Source organism: Melopsittacus undulatus, chromosome 5 (genome assembly GCF_012275295.1).
Source record: "Melopsittacus undulatus isolate bMelUnd1 chromosome 5, bMelUnd1.mat.Z, whole genome shotgun sequence".
NCBI lineage: Eukaryota > Metazoa > Chordata > Aves > Psittaciformes > Psittaculidae > Melopsittacus > Melopsittacus undulatus.
In genome coordinates this window covers 71,286,037-71,307,463 of record NC_047531.1, presented here as the reverse complement: position 1 = coordinate 71,307,463, position 21,427 = coordinate 71,286,037, and the positions used below count along the sequence as shown (strand labels likewise).

General features: G+C 38.0%; 1 protein-coding gene across 2 annotated transcripts; it reads right to left on the bottom strand.

Moving 5' to 3' along the window:
* Window positions 1-226: 226 nt before the first annotated feature.
* Window positions 227-19,615, bottom strand: ALX1 (ALX homeobox 1). Of its 2 annotated transcripts, XM_031047974.2 has the most exons (5): window positions 19,551-19,615; window positions 18,774-19,046; window positions 16,262-16,566; window positions 12,302-12,430; window positions 227-876 (listed from the first exon to the last, which is right to left on the bottom strand). In XM_031047974.2, the coding sequence occupies exons 2-5, from the start codon at window positions 19,003-19,005 to the stop codon at window positions 556-558; spliced, it is 987 nt and encodes a 328-aa protein (XP_030903834.1). In that variant the 5' UTR covers window positions 19,006-19,046; window positions 19,551-19,615; the 3' UTR covers window positions 227-555. The 2 variants fall into 2 exon arrangements, with proteins under 2 accessions (XP_030903834.1, XP_005147975.1); XM_005147918.3 differs by lacking the exon at window positions 19,551-19,615 and having other exon boundaries at window positions 18,774-19,155.
* Between the last annotated feature and the right edge of the window lie 1,812 nt (window positions 19,616-21,427).

The window sequence follows — 21,427 nt, the reverse complement described above, 5'->3', positions numbered from 1 at the left end:
TGCATTTTATAATATGCTGGCTCAGAGCAGCAGCAATGAGTTAGGTCTGCAAATTCCACCTACAACATGAAAGATCATATATTTCCTTCTCTGTGTGGTGTGCTTAGGGAGTTACTTCATGGTTCTAGCATAATAAATTTATATTCCTTTACAGAGTTGTTCCCTTATGAAGTATTCATTGGTAAAGCATTAAATTTGTACACAGGACTGCTAAAAACCAACGGAGTAGACATATTTGCTTAATAGTTTTATTCTTTCTTGAAGGTTCTATAATCATATTTCATCAACTGGTACAACAAAACATATTTCTATATGAAAACCAAAACAAAGAGGGCTTGTTGAGCTTGTTGCATGGTAAATCTATTTGGTTTATTCTTGGTTTATTGTTAAATATTATATTGCATTTGTTTAAGCAAACATCTTGTATATTTTGCTTTCTAGCATTCCACACAGAGCAGCTTATTGTTGTGTCCTTTAAATATGGGAAATAAAAATGTTTTCAGTTTGCTATTAAAAAAAAAATAAAAAAGGCAGTTAAGGAAGGGTTCGGCTGTATTACATAGCCCAGGAAATATTGGCAGCATGCTCTTTGGCTTTCATCCGTAGAACTGCAATGCTTGAGGACCTCCTTTCAAACTCCGGCTTGGTTTCAAAAGCATGTCCATTGGTGGCCCCAGAAAGTAGAGAGTCAGTGAAAAAATTATTGAGGGGCACGTGGCTGAACTGATTCTGGTGGTTTGAAAAGCCTGTGTAGCCAGAATCTGTCCGGGGTGAATGGGAATAAGGTGTCATACAGGAGGATGTGTCTCGTGGTAGCATGCAGGAAGTAACCACAGAACCGCTAGCCGTATTCCCTGCCCACAGATTGTTCTGAATCTGGAACATATAAAATGAATAAGATTCAGTTTAGATAGTTCATCTTTTGTTTTCTGCAATGCTTAGTTTGTTTTACTTAATACATCCATTACTAATTCTTCTCTAAAACAAGCCAAAAGTTCTTAATTAGTTCTCTGCAATAGTACTAGAAAACACCAAGAAGACATTACCTGAGTCAAGAAGACATTACTTGATCATTCACTTAAAAGTAAGGGCTGCTGAATCCTATTCCTCTGTCAACTATTTGTTCTGTGGCTTTACCTGGAGCATTTACCATTGGACCTCAGGTTGCCATCAGCCCAGCAAGTCAGTAAAATCAGTGAAAGCACACAACTGATTTCAAAGAAAGGGTGTCAAAAGAATGCACAGTGTCACAGCTGTTTTCACTGTAAAAGCTTCTACTCATCACATTTCTTTCTTATGATAATTGTAGGAAATAGTATAAAAGGGTGAACAAAACAAGCTAGGATTTCTCAAGCAATAAAACCCAACAAGTATTTGCAAAATTAAATATTGAGAAGCCTTGTGTAATTGCTTGAAAACAAATTAATCCATAAAACACAGGCATGGTTGATAGTACATCTGAGAGTTTTTCCTAAAGCTGCTTCAAAGATGGTTTTAAGGTAGAAATTCTTTCATTATTTTTTTATACAAAATTATATTTGAGGGCACTTTTTTCAGTCTTAACTGGATGTGCTGTGCACCCCTGGAAAATGTTGCATGACAGACTAGGACACAAACTTTGTGGTTACCAGCAATGTCTGCTGAAGATCTGCAGTAACCATGTATTCAAGCTTTGATGTGTAATGCCTTCTATACTTGGCACTCACTTAAAGATTTATTCTGAGTCTCAGGCTGTCTCCTATCATCTATGTATAAATGCTATTTATGGATAGGTATTTTTCACTTATTTCCCACTAGATGAATAGACAGAAAGATTTTCAAGATCTAGCATAAGTCAGCTCCTGTCATTATCTCAGACCATGCATTCTTTCATTCCTCCTTTTTTCACTTTGATTTAATCAAATTTCACAGTCAGCAGCTGTCCTGTTTTTTAGACTCTATATCAGTATCTCTATCAGTACTATATGGATATAATTTCTAGCATACTCTAACTTCCTCAGTCATTTCCCACTTGCACTCACCATTATACAAAATATAGCTTTATATTTCTTCTCCACTTTCACTTATATCTCTTTCCTGAATGCTGACTGTTTTTTAAGTGTACAAATATCACTATACAAGACATTTGTAGCTCTCATTCACAATACAGAACTTCTCAGACAGTATCTTTAATAGGAGCACACTCAGGTCCTTTTCTTTTTGTTTTACTTTGCAAAATTTGTCTTCATCGTAAGAAGCTGTTGCCTGTTCACTATATCCCTGCTCTGATGCACTGGGATTGAGCCCACATGTCTTTGTTCTCAGATATACATTGGAGGAATCGAAATTACTCTGGTTAGCCCTGTAAATTCCCACTTCAAATTTAACTTTGTCTTTGTGTTCCAAATCCATAGACAAAGGAAGCTTGACTTTTAAGATATGTAGGTTACCTCTAGCTGAGTGGGGTTTTTTTTCTGCCAAACTAAAGATCAAGGCACTATGAATTATGACAGACACACACATACACACAGAAAATTAAAACATTTTTGTAGTGCTGAGTTGGGGTTTTTTCCCATCGTATCAGTACTTTGCAGCAACACATATCCACCTAGCCACCAACAAGCTAAAGAGATAAATTATGGTTCACTGAACTAATCTAGCTGAGATCTAGTGTAGATAGGGAGGTAGAAATACAGTTATTTTAAAAGTTAGTATTTTGAACACCTGTATTAGCAGGGGTCATCAGGAGCTTACAAATTAATTTGGGCTCCTTAGCAATTCCAGCAGCAAAAGAAAGAACCAGTAGATGCTCCATTCTGGTTTTCTTCCTCCCCAAAAGGCTGGGGAAAAGTTAGCAACACATCTCCCCAAAAGCCTGGTCAGCCCAATTCCTTGTTCACACAGATATGCATACATACCTGCACACACACTTCCACAGCTGCTCATGTGAATGCAGCTTGCCTTTCCACATACACACACATGCACTAGTTGGGCACACCTCTGACATCTGTTCCTGTATATCTTAGGTGGTCTGCTGAGAGGTAAAGTGTGCCTGGGGAAGAATATTGAGGAATTTTCTGCCTTCTTGTCTGCCTCCTGAGATCTACAGGAGGAAAGTGAATCTAATGAAAGTTTCAGAACTTTCTAGTTCCCATCCTTCCCTCCTATTTTCATCAGTTTTTAGAAGACTCAAACATCAACCCGTGGGAAACTCTGCAGTTTGATATGATGCTCAGTTGCCTTAATTAACCCACCTGAGCCATTTTTGACTTATAATCAGACCTTTTCTTTTTAGATCTTTATGGAACAGGTGGTTTATCTGGGGATTAAAGGACACATCTTATCTGGACCTACATGAACCATTGTCATGCTCAAGAAAGTTTGTTGCATTGAGCCACACATCTATTATGGCTCATAAGACTTACTGACTTCTCAGACTTAATGAGTTTAGAGCTTCAAGGCATGTGGTTAGAGTGCAAAGGGGAGTAGTAAAGAAGATTGCAGCTGAAAGCCTGTAAGATCCAGAGAACATCTTCACTTTGCTTAAAAGCCCAAGCTGCACACTTTCTGTCTCAATCATGAGCTGAGAAGATCAGAAAGCCAGTCATCCATGCAAAAATCATCTTCCTTTTTTTTTTTTAGGATCACTAGAAGTTTTATTGTGTCACACAGTTACATATACATTTCTTGCAGAAGCAGTGACAGATTAAGGAACTGTTGGGGCTATCTATCCCTTTCTTCCTACAAAATGAGTCACCCATACCTATTTCTATGCTGTTCCATTTCAGTTTGGTTTGCTGGTACAGGTCTTTACTGAACTGAAACAGGGAGATGATACAGCTAAAAAAGAATTCAGGGGAAGAAAATAAATAAAATTAACTATTTTAAACACATGCACACAGAACCCCATTCTTTCTGATACTATTTCCAGGCCTAATGGTTAGTCTCAGAAACTTCACAACAGGATGAATTTGCCCAGGGAGAGACAAGTTCATCTATGCAGCATCTAATAGAGGAGCTAATTCTGAAGAAGTTAATTCATACATGACAAAGTTTCATTTATCTGACTTACTAAGATTTCTTTCTAAGAAGCAATATGTCAAATGTTGCAGTGGCCCAGGCTGCACAGATATAATCATGTGCAGAATTTTCAAAAAACCATCTGTTTAAATAGGAACACTCACGAGTTTTCCTTTAATATAGTCATGATGGGTAGACTTCAAAAGGTTCAGATGCTCAGTCTGAAAGTGCTCAATAACCTATACGGCCTGGAAGTATCACAAAGTCTCTCTTTCCTTCCATATTTCTAGTAGTTTGGATTGCATTAAATTAAGTTTAGTACCACCAATTTTGCTGATATTTTTATCTTAGACAAATGTCTTTCAATTTAACTTCAGTGAGATTATGCAGGTGTAAATGCAAATCCTAAAACATGCCGATGTCTTGTTAAAGAAATATATGAACAAGTGATTCATTCCTAAAATTTTCAAAGGGGTGCCCCAGGTTTCTTCCTTAGAGGAAGGAATCCAAAATAATAAACTTAATTTCAGAAATGCCACAAGATGCTAGGGAAGCTTTACATTTTCTCTCATGAGACAGTTACACGTTTCAAAAGAATCAGTCATAGGTTCAGTCATATCAACTTTTTTTCAGTTGGTTGAGTGACTTCACTTTTGATACCAGATTTTCATTTCTTAGCAAGGATTTACAACATAAATGTCTTGCAGTGAAATTTAGGTGCAGAAGGAATTCCTGTATTAAAAATAAATATAGTAATGTTTTACAATAAGTCAAAATTATAAGACCTTCTTTTGGTATGTTGGAAGGAAAAGGGACGTTATGTACATGAATTTAAAGAAAATATTTTTCCTCTTAAACTCTTGTGTGATCCATGAACTATATAAAAGGCAATTCAGAGTCTGTGAATGAGGCTATACATACAGCACATCTCTGGTTTCTGTTAACATCACAAACAACTTGAGCTTTGCTCTTGTGGTTACCGTGAAATTACCAGATCCCTTCAATATATTTACCTACTGTATGGTTTATATACAAACACACACACATGTACACACCCTTCCTGATAGCAAAAAGAAGTAGGATTTCATACCTGTGAGAGAGTTATGGTTGTTAACATGGTTATGATATCATTTCCTAAGTATATGACTGCTTGACACTGCAGAGGAAAATTAGCTGAGGTAATTGGTCATCCCACCTGGTGTCTTATTTCCTCTTAAAATTTCAAGCTTCAGGAGCTTCAGCCATATTCCACAACACTTGGAGAAATCACATAAACTCAAATCTCCACATTTTCTGAGAGTCTTACTATCACTTACCCAGCTTTGGTTCTCCATCACCATATGTCTTGACTCATGCTATTTGAGCCACCTGCCTACCCATACTGGAATCTGTTTCCATCATGAGGACACGCATCTTCTATTTGAGTGGACATATGTTTTATTGTTTCACATGGGTAACAAAATTGTAATCTTTTTAAAATTTTCTAGATATTAAGTAATAAGTTGTTAATTGTGGCTTTATTATTATATTACATAATGTATGTTATGTCGTGTCATGTTATACATTATTATAATCAATCTAGCAAGTAATTAGAAACTAACATTGACTCTTGTTTTCAGGATGTTACTGAACATTGCAAGGGAGACAACAGTGGCACTACCTGAACAGTTAAGAATTTGCTTAATCATAGAAAACGTGAATGTCAAAGAGGCTTATTTGCTAAATTTTTGTCACTCCTCCTTGTAAGCAACAATCCTTGCACTGTGAGAAAACATGATATCTATGTTTGCACAAAGAGCTACTTTAGGCAGATTAAATGCAATAGCTGTTCAACTGCTCAAAACTGCTAGTTTACAACTCATGTTCTGTAGGTTATTCCTAGTCCATCAGCTCAATTAATTTGGTTTGTCATTTGCCACAATAGTTTTTCACTGGAAGGCCCCTAAGAATGGAATCCAAATTTTGAGCAGAGATTTACCTGTAATTCCTGGGTTTGAATCATAGCTTCCCAGAATAATTTAAACTGAAAAGGACCTCTGGGATTTTTATTCTACACCCTTGCTCACAGGTAACATTGAATTTAGGTCAGGTTACTTATAACCTATCTAGACAAGTTTTGAGTAGCTCTAGCTACAGAGATACAGCAACTTCTAGAAGCAAATTTTTTCCAAGCCTTTACCACTCTTGTATTTTTTTCATTTATATCTAGACAAAAAGCTTTTTGCTGTAATTTCTTATCACTTTTTAGGATCAAATGGACCTAATGAACACATGAAGATCATCTGTACTGGTTTGAGTTCAGGTTCTTATGAAAGAGTTGCACACATTTTTAGATAGGCCCATAAAATGCAAGTTGGCCCTTGGTAACAAGAGGCTCAATGTTACAGCTCTCAAATGTGTGATAGTCTCAATTCAGTCCACATTTAGACCTTAAAAACAGTGAGTAGAATAAAAACACGTTGCTTTGATTCCATGCTTAACAAGCTTGCTTAAGTGCAAAATAATGCAGAATTCAAAAAGTCGTCAATCTTTCATTCTTGTTTTGTATCTAAAATGTAACTTCTCCCTGCTGCAATTTCAGAGCCAGTTAAGATAAGAATTAATTATATTACACTTCTGTAATAGAGTTAAAGACAAAACTTCATACTTTAAAAATACTATTGAAGAGTTTCTATCTCAGAAAAAAATTGATTTGTCTTATAACTAAGCCCCAGGCAAAGTCACTCACACACTTAAAGAAATACATATTTCATAAAAAAAAGTAATAAAGCAACAAACCAAATGCTGAGACTCCGAAGAGGACCACATACAATGATGGTTTAGAACCAAAAAAAAAAAAAAACTACAGTGCACAAACTACTTTGTGTGGAACAGACACCACCCAAAAAGATTAGAAGTGTTACTCTTGTTGAAAGATCAGCCACAGCAGTGCAGCAGTCAGCACATATGCAGCAAAGCAACATACCATCCAGGTGGTGGTCCAGCCTGAGCTCCACGCTGTCACAGCTAGACAGCATGAGTATATGATAAAACTTCTTTGAAGCTAGCTCAGATATGTCTACCACATCTACTCCTACTTAATCAGTGTGCCCATAGCCTTAATGAACTATTGTGATTAACTGTCATTTATATGTCTACTACAGTTAAAAGAATTTTAAAGTCATATAACATGTGGTGTCTAATATATGCCATATGAAAGATTTAATTGGACCATGTAACTTTGATTATTGCTAATGAGAATTACCCATATGTACTAAGGCAAGAGCAGAACTGTAATGATGATCCAAGGACTTCGTACATAACACATGTATAATGATACCACTTCTACACTCTTTGATTGCCAAAACAAATCATATGATGCCATGCTGTTCAACATATTTAATTTGATTTATCAGTCTGGTGGATAGAATGTAAACTTCACCCTCTTCCTTCTGTATTTGAGGTTGCAGCCTTCTCCCTTCTCTCTACACCTTCCATATCATTCCAGTTTCCCTGTCTTTGAAATACTTTCGTCTCCTTGGGATTCCCACCTGCACTAGGCTGATTTTCCATCAAAAAAGAAAAAACAGTTAAATCCAGTCCTATACAATTCTTGCCTGCATTTCAAGTGAATAAAGGAAACAAACAATACATTTCATACATGATAGTAAGAGGAAAAGTATAATGGCATGACAGGAAAGATCCTATCAAAAGAACTTAGAAGAAGGACACGAAGTAGACTTGGAGAACAAGCTAGAAGATGCAAGGTATGAAAATAGACTAGGTGAGGAAAAACATTACCCTTTATATCTGTTTTTCAAGGATACAATTTAATGTTTATTTATGTACTGATGCACTTATATTTATCAAGATAAGACCTCATAGCAACCTTACAATACTTAAAGGGGGACTACAAAAGTATCTAGAGAGGGACTTTTTTACCTTATACTTTAGGAAGAGAAAATGTAATTGACCAGATTTTCACCAACTTTAAAAATAACCAGTCTCTGGCATAAGAGATTTGGTTAAGTTTCCTAAACACAGATGTCTATCTGGCCACCAGCTGCTTCCCCTAAAGGATGCATATTTCGTGTAAGTCCTATTCATCAGCACTGTGTCTCAGATATCATAAGACATCTTTAATAACACTAGAAACTGAATTTAGGTAACCGAATCAAGTACTGCTTATGTACTAGCATTTACTGAGATGAGTTGAAATAAACACCTCCATGAAGTAAATGTGCATTCATTTGCCAGCCGATGTTGAGATGCTGCCTCTTAGCTTTCATACCATCAGCAGAATATTACCAGTTAATGAGTCTCAAAGTGTCTGAGACAAGATTTAACCAGTTAATTTTTTTTCTGAGTGTACTTACGATGACTTAGACCACATGTTGCATCAGCAAGAGAACCTTGAATCTTAAATACTGAAACTAATGAAGCTGAAATCTTTTACTAAAATGAATGAAAACTACTGTAAATTATATTTTCTTAGAAAAAAATATTTTCAGTATAATGTTTTCAAAAGTTAGATATTTAATATGAATTAAAACTTAACAATGTTGTGGTATTTTTTATGTTAAAGCCTAGAAAAAACACATGGAAAATGGATGATTGTCCTGAAATATTGCACTAACTGTTCTCTTCTGCAATCCAGGTGTTACTAGAATAATTACTAGAAGATGTGCATTTGCAGAATTTGGACAGTTTAAGAGATAGTGAACTTCTTGGCAGCCATCTGAGCAACCATTTTGCACAATAAGCAACATGTAAAGCTAATATAGTGTAAAAATAATTAGGGTTAGACTGAATTAACAAAGCAAACAGTTATGACCTAGTTTTTTTTTAAAAAAAAAAAGAAAGAAAAACACAATCAAAAAGAAAACAACAAAACCTAAATTGTTTATTACTATTTCAAAGATTAAAATTTACAATTTAATAGCAAAATTAGATCATATTATTGAAATTAGGGTTGGACCAGACCACCTCCAGAGGTTCCTCACCATCAGCTATTCTCTGATTCAAAGCCAACCTTCTATCTGCAATAAGCTGAAAAGATCATTGCCTTGTTGGAAATCCTTTAGGGTTTATATAGTTACATGATGCATAGCAGCATCATGTTCTTAATTTGTATTTGATGAAAATAATTGGTGAAGAGACTAAGCAGGGGTCTCCATATTCTCTGTTGACTGCAAAAGAGACTGATGTTTTTGCTGGAATGTAAGTTAGATGTGTGTTTTGTGAACGTATCTGTGGTGGGATTCAAAACAGATATCCTCAAGCTGCAAATTCCTATAATGCACACCAGAAAATCACATTTGTTCCTGTTCCTTCTGCAACACAGCAGTGAAGATCTCAGCTTGATTTAATAGTTTTTAAGCATTCATGCTATGTTTTTTTGCCAGCAACAGGGAGTCTGTTTTTCCCCCATGTTAATAAAGGCTTCATAAATAACCTCTAGTGATCTGTGTTCTACAATCCCCAAAAAAACCTATTTACTCAAAGTATGGCAAAGCTTGTCTAATATTTACTCATGTCAGTGTCACAATAAAAGTGCTTGTACATGGGGCGTGGGGATGTGAATAAAAGATAAAAAGGATATTTGATTTCTTTTCTTACATTAGCCACACTGAAATGATGGAATTGTTTTGGAAATAAATCTATAACACTAAAATAAAATATACAGATAACAATTTTAAATATCTCTTTCTGCCTGAACTGTGGGATAGATAAATGAGTTTATAGTCAGTCTTGTACTGTATATTTATTTTCCACAAGTGGGACATTTATAAATGGACAACCAGTTTAAAAGATCTGAATGTAGAGATCATAGTGGTCATTGTTTTTAATACAGATTTTAATTTTTTTCCACTATTCTCATTAGAAATGTTATGTATATGATAGAGATATGGTTTTATTAAAGAGTAAGAAAGTGAAACTATGAAGAATTACCACCAGGTTAGCAAGAATGTGAATTGCGTTCACTGCTCTGTGATAACTGCCTGGACACCTCTTCATATTCCATTATACAGCAAAGCTGCTACCTTCTACCTTCTTCACTGAGAAGTAAAAGAACTTTTTTTTATCATGTAGCTGAACTATGCATTCAAGTACTCAATTGAAATAGTCAATGTAAAGAGAACTCACACGTTGCTCCTGGTCATGAAGTATGGTACAACAAAACTCTCTTATTCAGGTGACCAGACTCAACTATATGTTTATGCCTGTTTACTTGCAGTGTGTTAGTCTGCAGTTGTAGGTGAGTACTACATATTTATGTTTATGAATGATTACTCATTTTATATCTCTGCATATTTTAGAAATGCTTTATTCAAGATTATGGTACCGACATTTCCATTTCAATCTCCTGGGTTTAAGAACTTATAACTTAATGATAGAAAGTTTTGCCAGGCTAAAAATTAATTGTCATCTGACCAGAAAAGTATTTTTGTTGGGATTTTTTTTACTCATAAATAGAAAGGCAGTGAATTCACTCCTCATTTTATCAAACTGAAAGTACAAAGTAGGTATTTCATTGGGATTGGACTTTTACAAGTTATATTCTCATATAATTTTAAAAAAGTGTTTATTCTTTTAAAAGCATTCATTTTAAGACAACCATTCTCTGTGCTTACCAGTGGCTTGCATTATTCTATTATCTTATGCTAATTAAACCTTCAGTTGGGAAAATTTGTAGATTATGTCCTCCTAAAAATACAAGATGAGCTTGAAGATACAAAATTTAGTCTAGATAAAAAAATGAGTCAGAAATAAAAAGCCCAAAGCTTAAGTACTATGCCTTGTATCATCTATTGTGATGCTATAGGTAAGTCAGGAAGGACTGCAAAAGATATTTGAACACCTTGAGTGACATCTGTGAGTGACCAAGCATCTATGTTTTTGTGAGTCTGCCTAGGAGTGCTTAAGACCCTTCTACACACCTCCACTTAGAAAGGTCTCAACCAAGTGTTGGGTCCTCCTACTTAAACACAGAGTGTGTCATGAAATGGTTGCTGATGCAATTTGGGCTAATGCACATTATGTAAGAAAACCAGTCAAACATAAATGCCACCAAATCTGAAATGGCTGTGCTCATATTCTGAGTTGCTGCAACACAAACTAGCCTTTGCCCAGGCACCAAAACCAGTAACATGCAACCTCCTCAGACTAAGAGCATTTTAGGCTAAGTAGATGTTACACAGGCCCGAAGCCTCTGTTTCAAAGCTATTCACATTCAGCCAGAGTAGAGCATGCTCAAAGCAAGCCCACACAGAGTATGAGTGTATTCTTAAGGCTGTCAGAGACCTTGCTTCTTAATGAGCTAGAGGAGCATCTGGACACAAGCAGTGGAAGGACTCTACCACAGGGAGCTATACAATTTTCTGCTTTGTACAGTACATTTTTTTTTCTTTAATTATGTGGTAAAAGCAACGAGAAGATAAAGACATGGAAAACAACACTTCAAAATAAAGGTATTCAATGTACTAAATCAAGTGAGCAGAAAAACAATAGCAGGGAGGGAGGCAAGGCAGTAAATCAAAGGACTGAAGAACAGAGACATAAGATTATGATCTTATTACACAGTATACATTACTATATACTAACAGAGCACAGAAAAAGAACAAATGAATAATTAAACAGACTACTACTGTCCAAGAGAGCTTTCTTGTCTCTCTACCTCCCTCTCTCAGCCATATACACTCAATTCTCACTGCATGTGTCCATAATATGGTTTCATGCCAGGAGAAGATTTGTTGCGTTTAACGGTCTATTGAGGTCCATAAAGAAATGGTGCATGAACAATACATCAGAAGGAAGTTGCCTATAGATCACATGGTTTACACTTCATCTTACCAAAGCATACAAGACCAGAGGTGTTAAGACACTTTTGCCTATGATTATAAATATCCCAGAAGGAAAATCCTGATCTTATTGTGGTCAAAATTACATCATTATTGTCAACATCATGTCTCTAATCTTTATTCGGAATTTTTGATGGACCTAAAAGTGATTCAAATCCCCACATTGTTTAATGTGCAGAAAAGGCTTAACTGTATAACTATATTGCCAGCCATTTTCAGTACCTAAATGACACAAAATTCTGCAGCTCCTAAACCTGTTGTTTAAAAAATACTTATTTCAAAAGTTAAATATTCAAATTAGATGTTAGAACTATTGTTCACAGGGGCAAGTCCTGTGAGTGTCCAAAAAACACAGAAAACTAAACACACAAAAGTCTTCATTCATCTTGTGTGTATTGTGTGTCTAGGGATGGAAGAGAAGGTAAATGTAGAACCAAAGTACTACTTGGATTTTACCATACCTGAGGATAGCTGTCAGTCCTTGGAAGAACAGATATATCATAGGTGGCAGCAAAATGGCTCTTAGCTTGCTGGATCTGACCGTAGCGTTCTCTTTTCCTCCATTTTGCTCTTCGGTTCTGGAACCAAACCTACAGCATATGAGGAAATAATCATCAAGGTAAACTAAATTTCATACTGTGCAAAGAGTGTTAGGAAAAAGCCAAAAGATTTTGGACAGTAGCTTTTTAATTTAAGATAAAAACAGTAGCTGTTTATCTAAGAAAGAGAAATTGGGGCTATTTAGGCTGTAGAAGAGAAGGCTGTGTGGAGACCTCATAGCAACCTTCCAGTATCTGAAAGGGGCCTATAGCGATGCTGGAGAGGGACTCCTCATTAGGGACTGTAGTGACAGGACAAGGGGTAACGGGTTAAAAACTTAAACAGGGGAAGTTTAGACTGGATATAAGGAAAAAATTCTTTCCTGTTAGGGTGGTGAGGTACTGGAATGGGTTGCCCAGGGAGGTTGTGAATGCTCCATCCCTGGCAGTGTTCAAGGCCAGGTTAGACAAAGCCTTGGATGAGATGGTTTAGTGTGCGGTGTCCCTGCGCATTGCAGGGGGGTTGGAACTAGATGATCTTAAGGTCCTTCCCAACCCTAACTATTCTATGATTCTATGATTCTCCACTTGTGGATGAATTTCCTTTAGTTTCAACCTTTTCAGTGTCAGACCTATCGGAGTTATTTCTGGCTATTTTAAAAAGTATAGATTTTTTCCTTTCTAGTGCCAAAAAAAGAGAAACAAAAAAGATCAGTCTGTCAGACAGTGATAATTTTGACAGAGTTCAGTTCCATAGAGGAAAATTACCAAGTAGTAACAAGTCAAATTTTAAAGAAACTTAAGAAACTTCCTCATTTTCACATGCCCACCCACTAGGTATGACTATATGTGATCTGCCTCCTAAAGGTATACTTAGTTATCAAGAGTAGCAATGAAAAGACAGGTTAAGCTGGTAGCAGGACAGTAGTCTGTACTGCAGAAAACTATAAGGAAAGTTAACAGGGCAGGAAGATAATAAAAAAAAAAATTATGCGAACACAGTTTTAAAACTGTTGTGCCATATTTTCACATTTGTTTAGGTGATATCTGTTTTTGACAATGGAAAACTAAAGAATAGCACTTTGCATTTAGACCATGAAATAATTTAGACCCCAAGCAATGCCTTCTTGTCAACTGAAAGCTATTTTCTTTATTCTTTAATAAACTTTGGACTGTTCTGCAATATTTTGAAGAAAAGTAGCTGTTGCTTTATAAAAGTAATATTGTCCAGCTAAAACTTTAGTGTTCAGCTATGAGCAAACAATTTCTTTAAAAGAAGTTACACTATTAACAATAATACATACATTAAGAGATTTTTGTTTTATATGAAGACACTGCCTGTGAATCCCATTTTGAGGGATTTTTTCTGATCCCTGATCATGCAATATTTATAATAACAGTTTGGCTTATAATTCAGTTTTTGCCTTGATCCTTGGAGAATTAAACTGTCCTTTGATTCTGCTTAAGAAATCAGGACATCAATTTCCCCATTTTAATTCCCAAGGACTTGTTGCTAATTTAGTACGTGTAATCTTTTAAAATGTACTCGGCAATCAAAGCAAGGCCCATGCACATAACTGCTGAGTATATATTGTTAGGGACCTTGTCGGTAAGTTTGTATTATTTACAATGGCTGAGGCTCAGCAAAAAGAAAAGAAAAGAAAAGAAAGTGAAGAAAAAAAATCTGTCTCCACAGAAGGCATCAAAACCATGCTAAGGGAATTTAGTCATGAGACTCTTTCATTGAAAAAAGACCTTGACAATCTCCTTAAAATGGGTACCAATTACTTCACTGACATGCAGCAGGAAAGAGAACAACTTAGATAAATTAGGTTCAGGTTGGAGTTCTCTGCATGTATGCAGGACAAATATTAAACTGGATGTTGATGAAATGGCGGTGAAGGGAAATGTGGGTAAAGTATCCAGCTGATCACTCTGGTAAATTAAATCAAACAATTTGCTTGAATTCATAGTAACTAAATGAGAAAAAAAAAGGCACACGTTTCTTTCCTTTGACAATCCCCCAAAATGTTTCTGTTTACATCACTTCACTAGAAACTGACTCTTGGCAGAGATAAAATAACCATTTGCCTCCACAAAGCAATGTAAAAATCTGCTGCTTGTTATCCTTGAATTGCCAGATGCTTGCTTCTAATGACGTAAGGTCTTTTAAATTGCTTAATCTTGTGATGGAATACTGTTGCTACTCTGGATAAAAATGATCACCATTTCCTTCCATATTTACTGTATGAGAAATGCAAAGATCAGCTATCTTTTAAGAAAGAGGAGAACATGTTTAAATAAAATAGAAACAGACAATCTGTGAAAGTCTGGTGCAGACATACGTGATTTTACATTTACTCTATTATTTTTAATACTTTTACCATATAAAGCTTTTAAAACTTGGAAAACGTGACAAAAAGTCAGTTGACACATTTTAGCCAAATTCTCCCCTCCCTGTTCTGACTATTAATGTTTTCTTGGAGTAGTTCTCATTATCCCAGAACTATGTAATTGTAAGAACAGCATTTTAACATTGTGCAAGCTTTTTTTTTTTAATCAAGACAAAATATGAATAAATGTAGGTCATACTTGGAAAACTGTATGAAATTTAGAGGGAGAGGGATTGCACAGAGCCTGAAGAGTTAAAAGCCACTGAACTAAGCTCCACCAGCATCGGCAATGTTCTATCAATGTAACCGACATATAATTTTGCCCTCTATTTTCCAGTAACAGTGAATATGCTGTCTGCTTGAATAGACATGAAAAGAACACTTTATAATTAGCTGATTTAGTTTCTGAAAGTGATCCTGGTTTAAATTCAGTTGCATGCATGTGCACTGATGTCTATTTCTTTATATGCATGTTGTGCATGTGTTTGATTACAAGTTGTGAATTTGTTATAATATTCAAGTCTCTAAATTAAAAAAAAAAACATCCCAGTCTGTAAGAATTGACAGGACTGTTGTTCCTCAAACTGAAATCATGAGTATTACCAGAATAGAGAAATCTCTAAAAGTATGATAAGCTTGCAAAATTCAGTTCACACCCTTTTCTAAGGGAAGATCTCTAAACGGGGAAAGAGCTGTATTTCCTGGATATTTAGCTTCTTTTCCCACCATTATACATCCAAAGCCATAAATATTGTTGAGATTACTCCACCGAATGCACATACTGAATGAATCAACTCTGTATGCAGTTAAGACACTCAAATACTACACTAAGCAGTCAACAGTACATTTTGTTCCAAAACTTAGAATAACTTTATCTATCAGATATGCAAATTTAAAAATTAGAAAATATACTTCCCAAGTTTTTTAAGCTTATTCCATGCAACAGAAGTGAAATGATAATGTCTTTGCTCTACACAAGACACAAACACACGTATACACATGTATTTATATAGATTTATGTATGTACAGTTTCACTACATACTCTTTGGATAAAATCAAGGAATTTGATTCCTTTTTAAATTGTGCTTTTCATGCTGCAACACACACAGAATCCTCTGTGTTCAAGTTCTGCATCACCATCAATCTAAACTACATTCGACTCTTTAAGGGGATCTTTACATGCAACACTTTATGTAATTACTGCCTAGAACTCTGACAGTAAAACAGGACTACCAGAGAGCAAGACTGTTTTACTATTGATGTTGTTTTCTCGTCCTTTAAACAAGTTTCTAGAACAGCAACACAAACCATTTAAAAAAATAACAAGTTATTTTAGTATTGAAGCATAACAGCTCACATCCGTAAAGAAATAAAGCAAAATGAGCTATTTACTTTAGCTTTATGGGCTTTTGTACAATCCCCAAGAGTGTCCTTTACCAGTTCCTACAATGCACAACTTGACATGGAAATGCTGAAGCTGGGTTCCTACCTGGACTCTGGCCTCAGTGAGCTCTGTTCTCAGAGCTAGCTGTTCTCTTACATAGACATCAGGGTAGTGAGTTTTCTGGAATACTTTCTCCAGTTCCTCCAGCTGCAAACTGGTGAAAGTCGTTCTGTGTCTCCTTTTCTTGCTGCTGGAGACATTGCTGTCACACTTATCACCAAGTTCATCCAGTTCCCCCTTTTCCTGCATCCCTTTCACTGGAGACATCCTGAGATTGCTGCAATTGTCCATGGGCCTGCTCATCTCTGTGTGAAGAGGCTGTCCTTCCACTTTAGTAATCCCATAGTTCACTGTATGCAAGGTAGGGAAGGGAAATAACTGGTTAAAGGGGAGGCTTTATATTCAAGAGTTTATATAAAACAGTTTCACACGGAACCAGATTCTATGTGGCTGCGTATTTCTATGTGGAAAGGAATCTGTAATATTAACCACATGCGGAGTAAAAGTACTAAGTCACAATGAATTTTAACAGAGAACTGTATCTGAAAATATAATCTAAAATCTTTCAGTGTAAGGAGACTCCATGAGATTACTTGAATATTTTTGCTCTGCCACAAAAGTAGTTAATAATCCATGAAATCACCTTCAACTGGTGTTGCACAGATAAGGAATCTTAGCCTAAAACAGATTTTCATGTAAGTGGCATAAAGCTATCGACAAACATGCCTTTAAACTTGGAGGTAGATATAAAAAAAACCCAAACCTTACTTCTATGAAAATAGAAAATGACTGTGAAGCAAACTAAAAGCTGTAAACTGACAATTCAAGAAGCAAATGAAACAGAAAATTAATTTCGCTTTAAAAATTCAATAGATTCTATATAACTTTCTTGGATTTGTGAAGTGGAATTGCTTCCAATTAAGTTTGTTATGGTTACAAAATACAGAGGGTTCCTGCAAAATGTTAACTTATTAAAAGAGATTGTTTCATATACTTTGTATAAGGATTGTGGGAACTATTTGATTTTAGGTAAAATCTGAGTGGTAGAGATAAGAAATATTCCTCTGTAGCTTCTTAATAAGAAATGAAAACATTCCTTTATTATTTGTTTTATTTTTAAATATCTCACATCACTGAAAAAGTCATGTGATATGTTACAGAATTAAAAAAAAAATGGGTTTTTTCCCCTTCTCTCTCAAAACAGGCAGAAAAAGTTTAAAACTGTTGAAGTTAAAATACGAAGATGACATGTAACATACAATGAGAAGCGTGCTTTAGGATATTCTCCTATTCTCAGTAACTTCTTTCAGTCCAACCTCATTTTAACCAAACACAATTTTTAAATACTTACCATACATACATAGGAAATGCCCCAAAGCCCCCAAGGCACACACTAAATGAGCCAATTAGGAAAAAACTTCAGTGTATAAATCAATTTTCTATAGGGACTTATTTTGGTTGCACTTGCAAGAATCTGTCCTTATTTCTTACAAACAGTTTGATACAAAAATTATGCTCTCAAAACAAATACTTCAGTGCTTAAGATGAAGTCGCTAGTCTCACTGTTTCAGCTGATCTCGACCATGTATTCCGATTCTGCTGGGAAAATATTTTTGAAATTAAATTTTTCTGTATGCGATTTTCATCATGTTGGAATAATGGGACAAATTAAATTTTAAACGTTTCAAAAATAAAATATTCTACATCCTCTTTGCCGATGAGCTAGGGGGAAAAATAATTATATATATTTAATGCTGTTCTTTGAATTGCCTAAGTCGTTTTCGGTCACTGTGAACAATCACCATTATGTATTATTCGGTAACACAGCAGGGAAAAAGAAAAGAAAACCCCACTATATTATCTTCACAGAGCGTTATTTGAAAGACATGACTAAGTGACCTCGCATTCCCACCCTGTGGCCGTACCCGCCGGCCAGGAGCCTTCCGTGCCGCTGTCCCGCAGACACCGACACCGGCGCTGCAGTTTCCGGGGACTTTGCTGAGTGAAAACGCCGGTCCCGAGCCCCAGTGCCGCGGAGAGCCCCGAGCCATCCCGTACCCGCCGGCCGCCAGCCCTCGGACACCGCGGAGCGGCCGCGGTGCTTCCCTGCCCGTCTGCTCTCCCGCCGGCTGGTCGGTCTGTCGGTAGTTCCCCTGAGCGGGCGGCCCCGGATCCCAGCAGGCTGTGCATATGTTCTCGGGGCTGTGCTTTCTGCGTCCTGCAGCTCCCGGCGCGTCCCGGGGCCGGCAGGAAGGGCAGCAGCGGGAGAGGCAGCACCAGCAGACCAGCAAGGAAAGAGCCCTTTGAAATAGGAGATCGCATTTTTCTGGTGGTGGTATTATTTGTATTATTAAGATTACTGATATTACTGGTGCTGTTATTACTATTATTATTGTTGTTATTATTGTTATTATTATTATTTGCTACCTGACAGCCTCTCGCATTCCAGCACCCAGGGGCTGTGCAGCTGCTTTTGGTCTCCCATGGAAGAAGTCCTCCAGCCCCCCCTGCATATCTCCAGGGAGGGCAAAGCACAGGAGCAAGAATGGCAACTCACCGTTATTGTCCTGGCAGGGTGATGTCCTCTCCAGCCTTACATGATGCTCAGCCCTTTGCAGAGGGTTAAAGGCCTGCACGCATTTGCTGCCTGTCGTTTTGCTATAAAAGGACTCATTGTCCAAAGTTTCCATAACGTGCTCCAAAGTGCCTCCTGCTCCCATGTAAAAGTCACTGTTCTTGCTCGCCTGGCTCTTCAGGGCAAACTTCTCACTCAGAAAATCCATAATCATCTAAGGCTGCTTGAGAGCCTCTTCCTTAGACAGAGGCTGGACTGTGAGCAGGGGAGGGAGGGAAAGTGGGTGAGTGGATGGGAGGGAAGAAAGGAGGGAGTGAGTGAAAGACGTTCAGAGCTCAGGGAGCTGGTTTGCTTCTGAGCCTTTGATTTGTCTTGTCTTGAAAAGGGGAACCCGAAGTTGCTCTTATATCTTGAAACTCAGCAGGGCTCCTTATGCAACCTCCCATTTCTAATGAATATGAAAATAGGCAAGCAGTGTAACTCCACCCCAGGTCCCCCAAGACCTAATCCCAACACAGGAGGGAGTTCCAGGCCCATTTTCGACAGACAGATCCGTTTCAGACAGACAAACGCACACAAGCGTGCCAGGAGAGTGAGAGGAGACAGGGAAGGAGGGAGGAGGACGCCTGAAAAGGACACTTCTCTGCAACCTATTCACATTTCTCCAGAGACTCTGGAAAGAAAGCAATCTCTCGTTTCCCTCCCTCTCCCCTCAGCTGCCCGAGAGGCTTAGAGCAAGGTAATTTCAAGGGCACATACCCTCAAGTGAAGGATCTTCTTTAATCAGTTTGACTGATACATCGGTAGCTGCAGTCCTGTTCTCCGATGTTGTAAAATTAAGAACCTGTGTTCGTTCTCTATTGAACAACTCAGAAGTTTGGCCCTAAAATTAAAAAGAGAAAGAAATAGGCTGTTATTTGTGTAGATGGAACAGAATATAGAGGAACTTAAAAGTAGAAATCTCCCGCATCAGAAACCAGCCTGAAAGGGAATTCGGCTGCTGTCAAACAGACCTCCAGTCTGCCTCTGCGTGCGTGTGCGAAGTGGTTAAAACGGGACCTTTATTTTAAATCTCCTGAAATATTATCACTACCTACTTGCAAACAGAACAATGCAACAAAAAAAAAAATAACAACAAAACAAAACGCACACACACACAAAAAAGAAAAAATGCAGTTTCTAAATTAAAATATTGAAAAAATACTCTTAAGTAATAAAAAGAAAAATAAATGAGCAATACACGCATGCATTCCTATGGGTATTGAAAAGCGGGTGGTTTTCACCTAAAGTGTGAGCTTTGAAGTTATCAGTTTCCTTGGTCCTTTCGCACATAGACAGGATTTAAAACACAGGCAAGAGAGAGAGGAAACTACTTAGAAAGGGCCTGCATTCTAGAAAGGAGCTGCTCCTTGCTTCCCAGTGAAAGGAGTAATCGTTGGAGTAAAGTAAAACCGAGTCTGCAATCAATTCGGATCAGTATTTCAGCATCGTGGGCCCGAGCTTGTCTGTTCTGTTAAGGCTATTTCAGAAATCAGTTCAGTGGCCCTTCCCCCATGTGGCGGAAGGCAAAGTGAAGCTCAAATGAGCAGTTGAAGTATAGGTGCAGTAATGGCCAGCTGGGACTGCTGAGCGCCTTAGAGACCTTTTCTGTGAACCCAGCCAAAGGTGAAGAGAAGGCCAGTTTAAGTCCAGCTTGTTCCCCGGCGAGCAGCTCCACTTCTTCTTTAGTTGGTCTCTGGTTTGATATTTTCCAGAAGAAAGGGGGGGCTAAGTGAGGGATGCTTGTTTCAGCTACAGCGGGGTGGGCATCGCCCGACACGGGCACAGCCTGCCCTTCTCTGCCATCACTGCTGACACTTCCCATCTCCGCTCCGTTTTCCAGCGCTACCTGCATCCGGGACTGGCCTCGGCGGTGAGAGGAGCAGACCCCTGCCCAGCTGCTGGCCCCCCGCCCCCAACCACATTACCTCCCGCCCCGCAGATGTGTCGCTGGGGGACTTGGGGTGGTTGGATGGTTCTCGGGGGTGCTGCTCTGCCTGTCTAACGGGAGGCAGAGGTAGAAGAGGTTCCCGCAAGCTCAGGGAGAAGGGAAGGGGAAGGGGCCCGGAGGGCGAGCTGAGCCAGCCGTACGCGGCCAGGTGCGGCTGAGTCCGACCAGCCGCTGCCTCTCCCGGGGGAAGGACAGCACCCGGCCCCAGAAGCCGCTCCAGGGGAAGGTCTCGTCTCTGGATTTTTCTTAAAGAAGCGGCACATTTCCTCTTTGCACCATTTGGAGCAACGTTTGCTCCAGACCCGGGGAAATAGATCCTCTCCCTGCCCCCCGCCGCCTGCATCTCCGTGTGCTGGCGTTTAGGCAGCTTGTTTATAACTATGCCTTAAAAGCACTGAATGCCTTGGGGGAGGGAAAAAGAAAGAGAGAAAAAAAAAAAAGAAGGAGCTCTCCGTGTCTTTTAAATGAAAGACACATGCAATGTTGTTGAAGCCTGCAATCAGCTTTTATTCCAATAAATGTCCCTCTTTAAAGGCAGCTATTAAACTCCAGGGGAGCCAAGGACATGGAGCATCTCCTGTGCCCGTAAAAACAAACCAACCCCAAGCGTCCCCAGCAGCAGCAGGGCTTTTTCCAGGGAGGATGT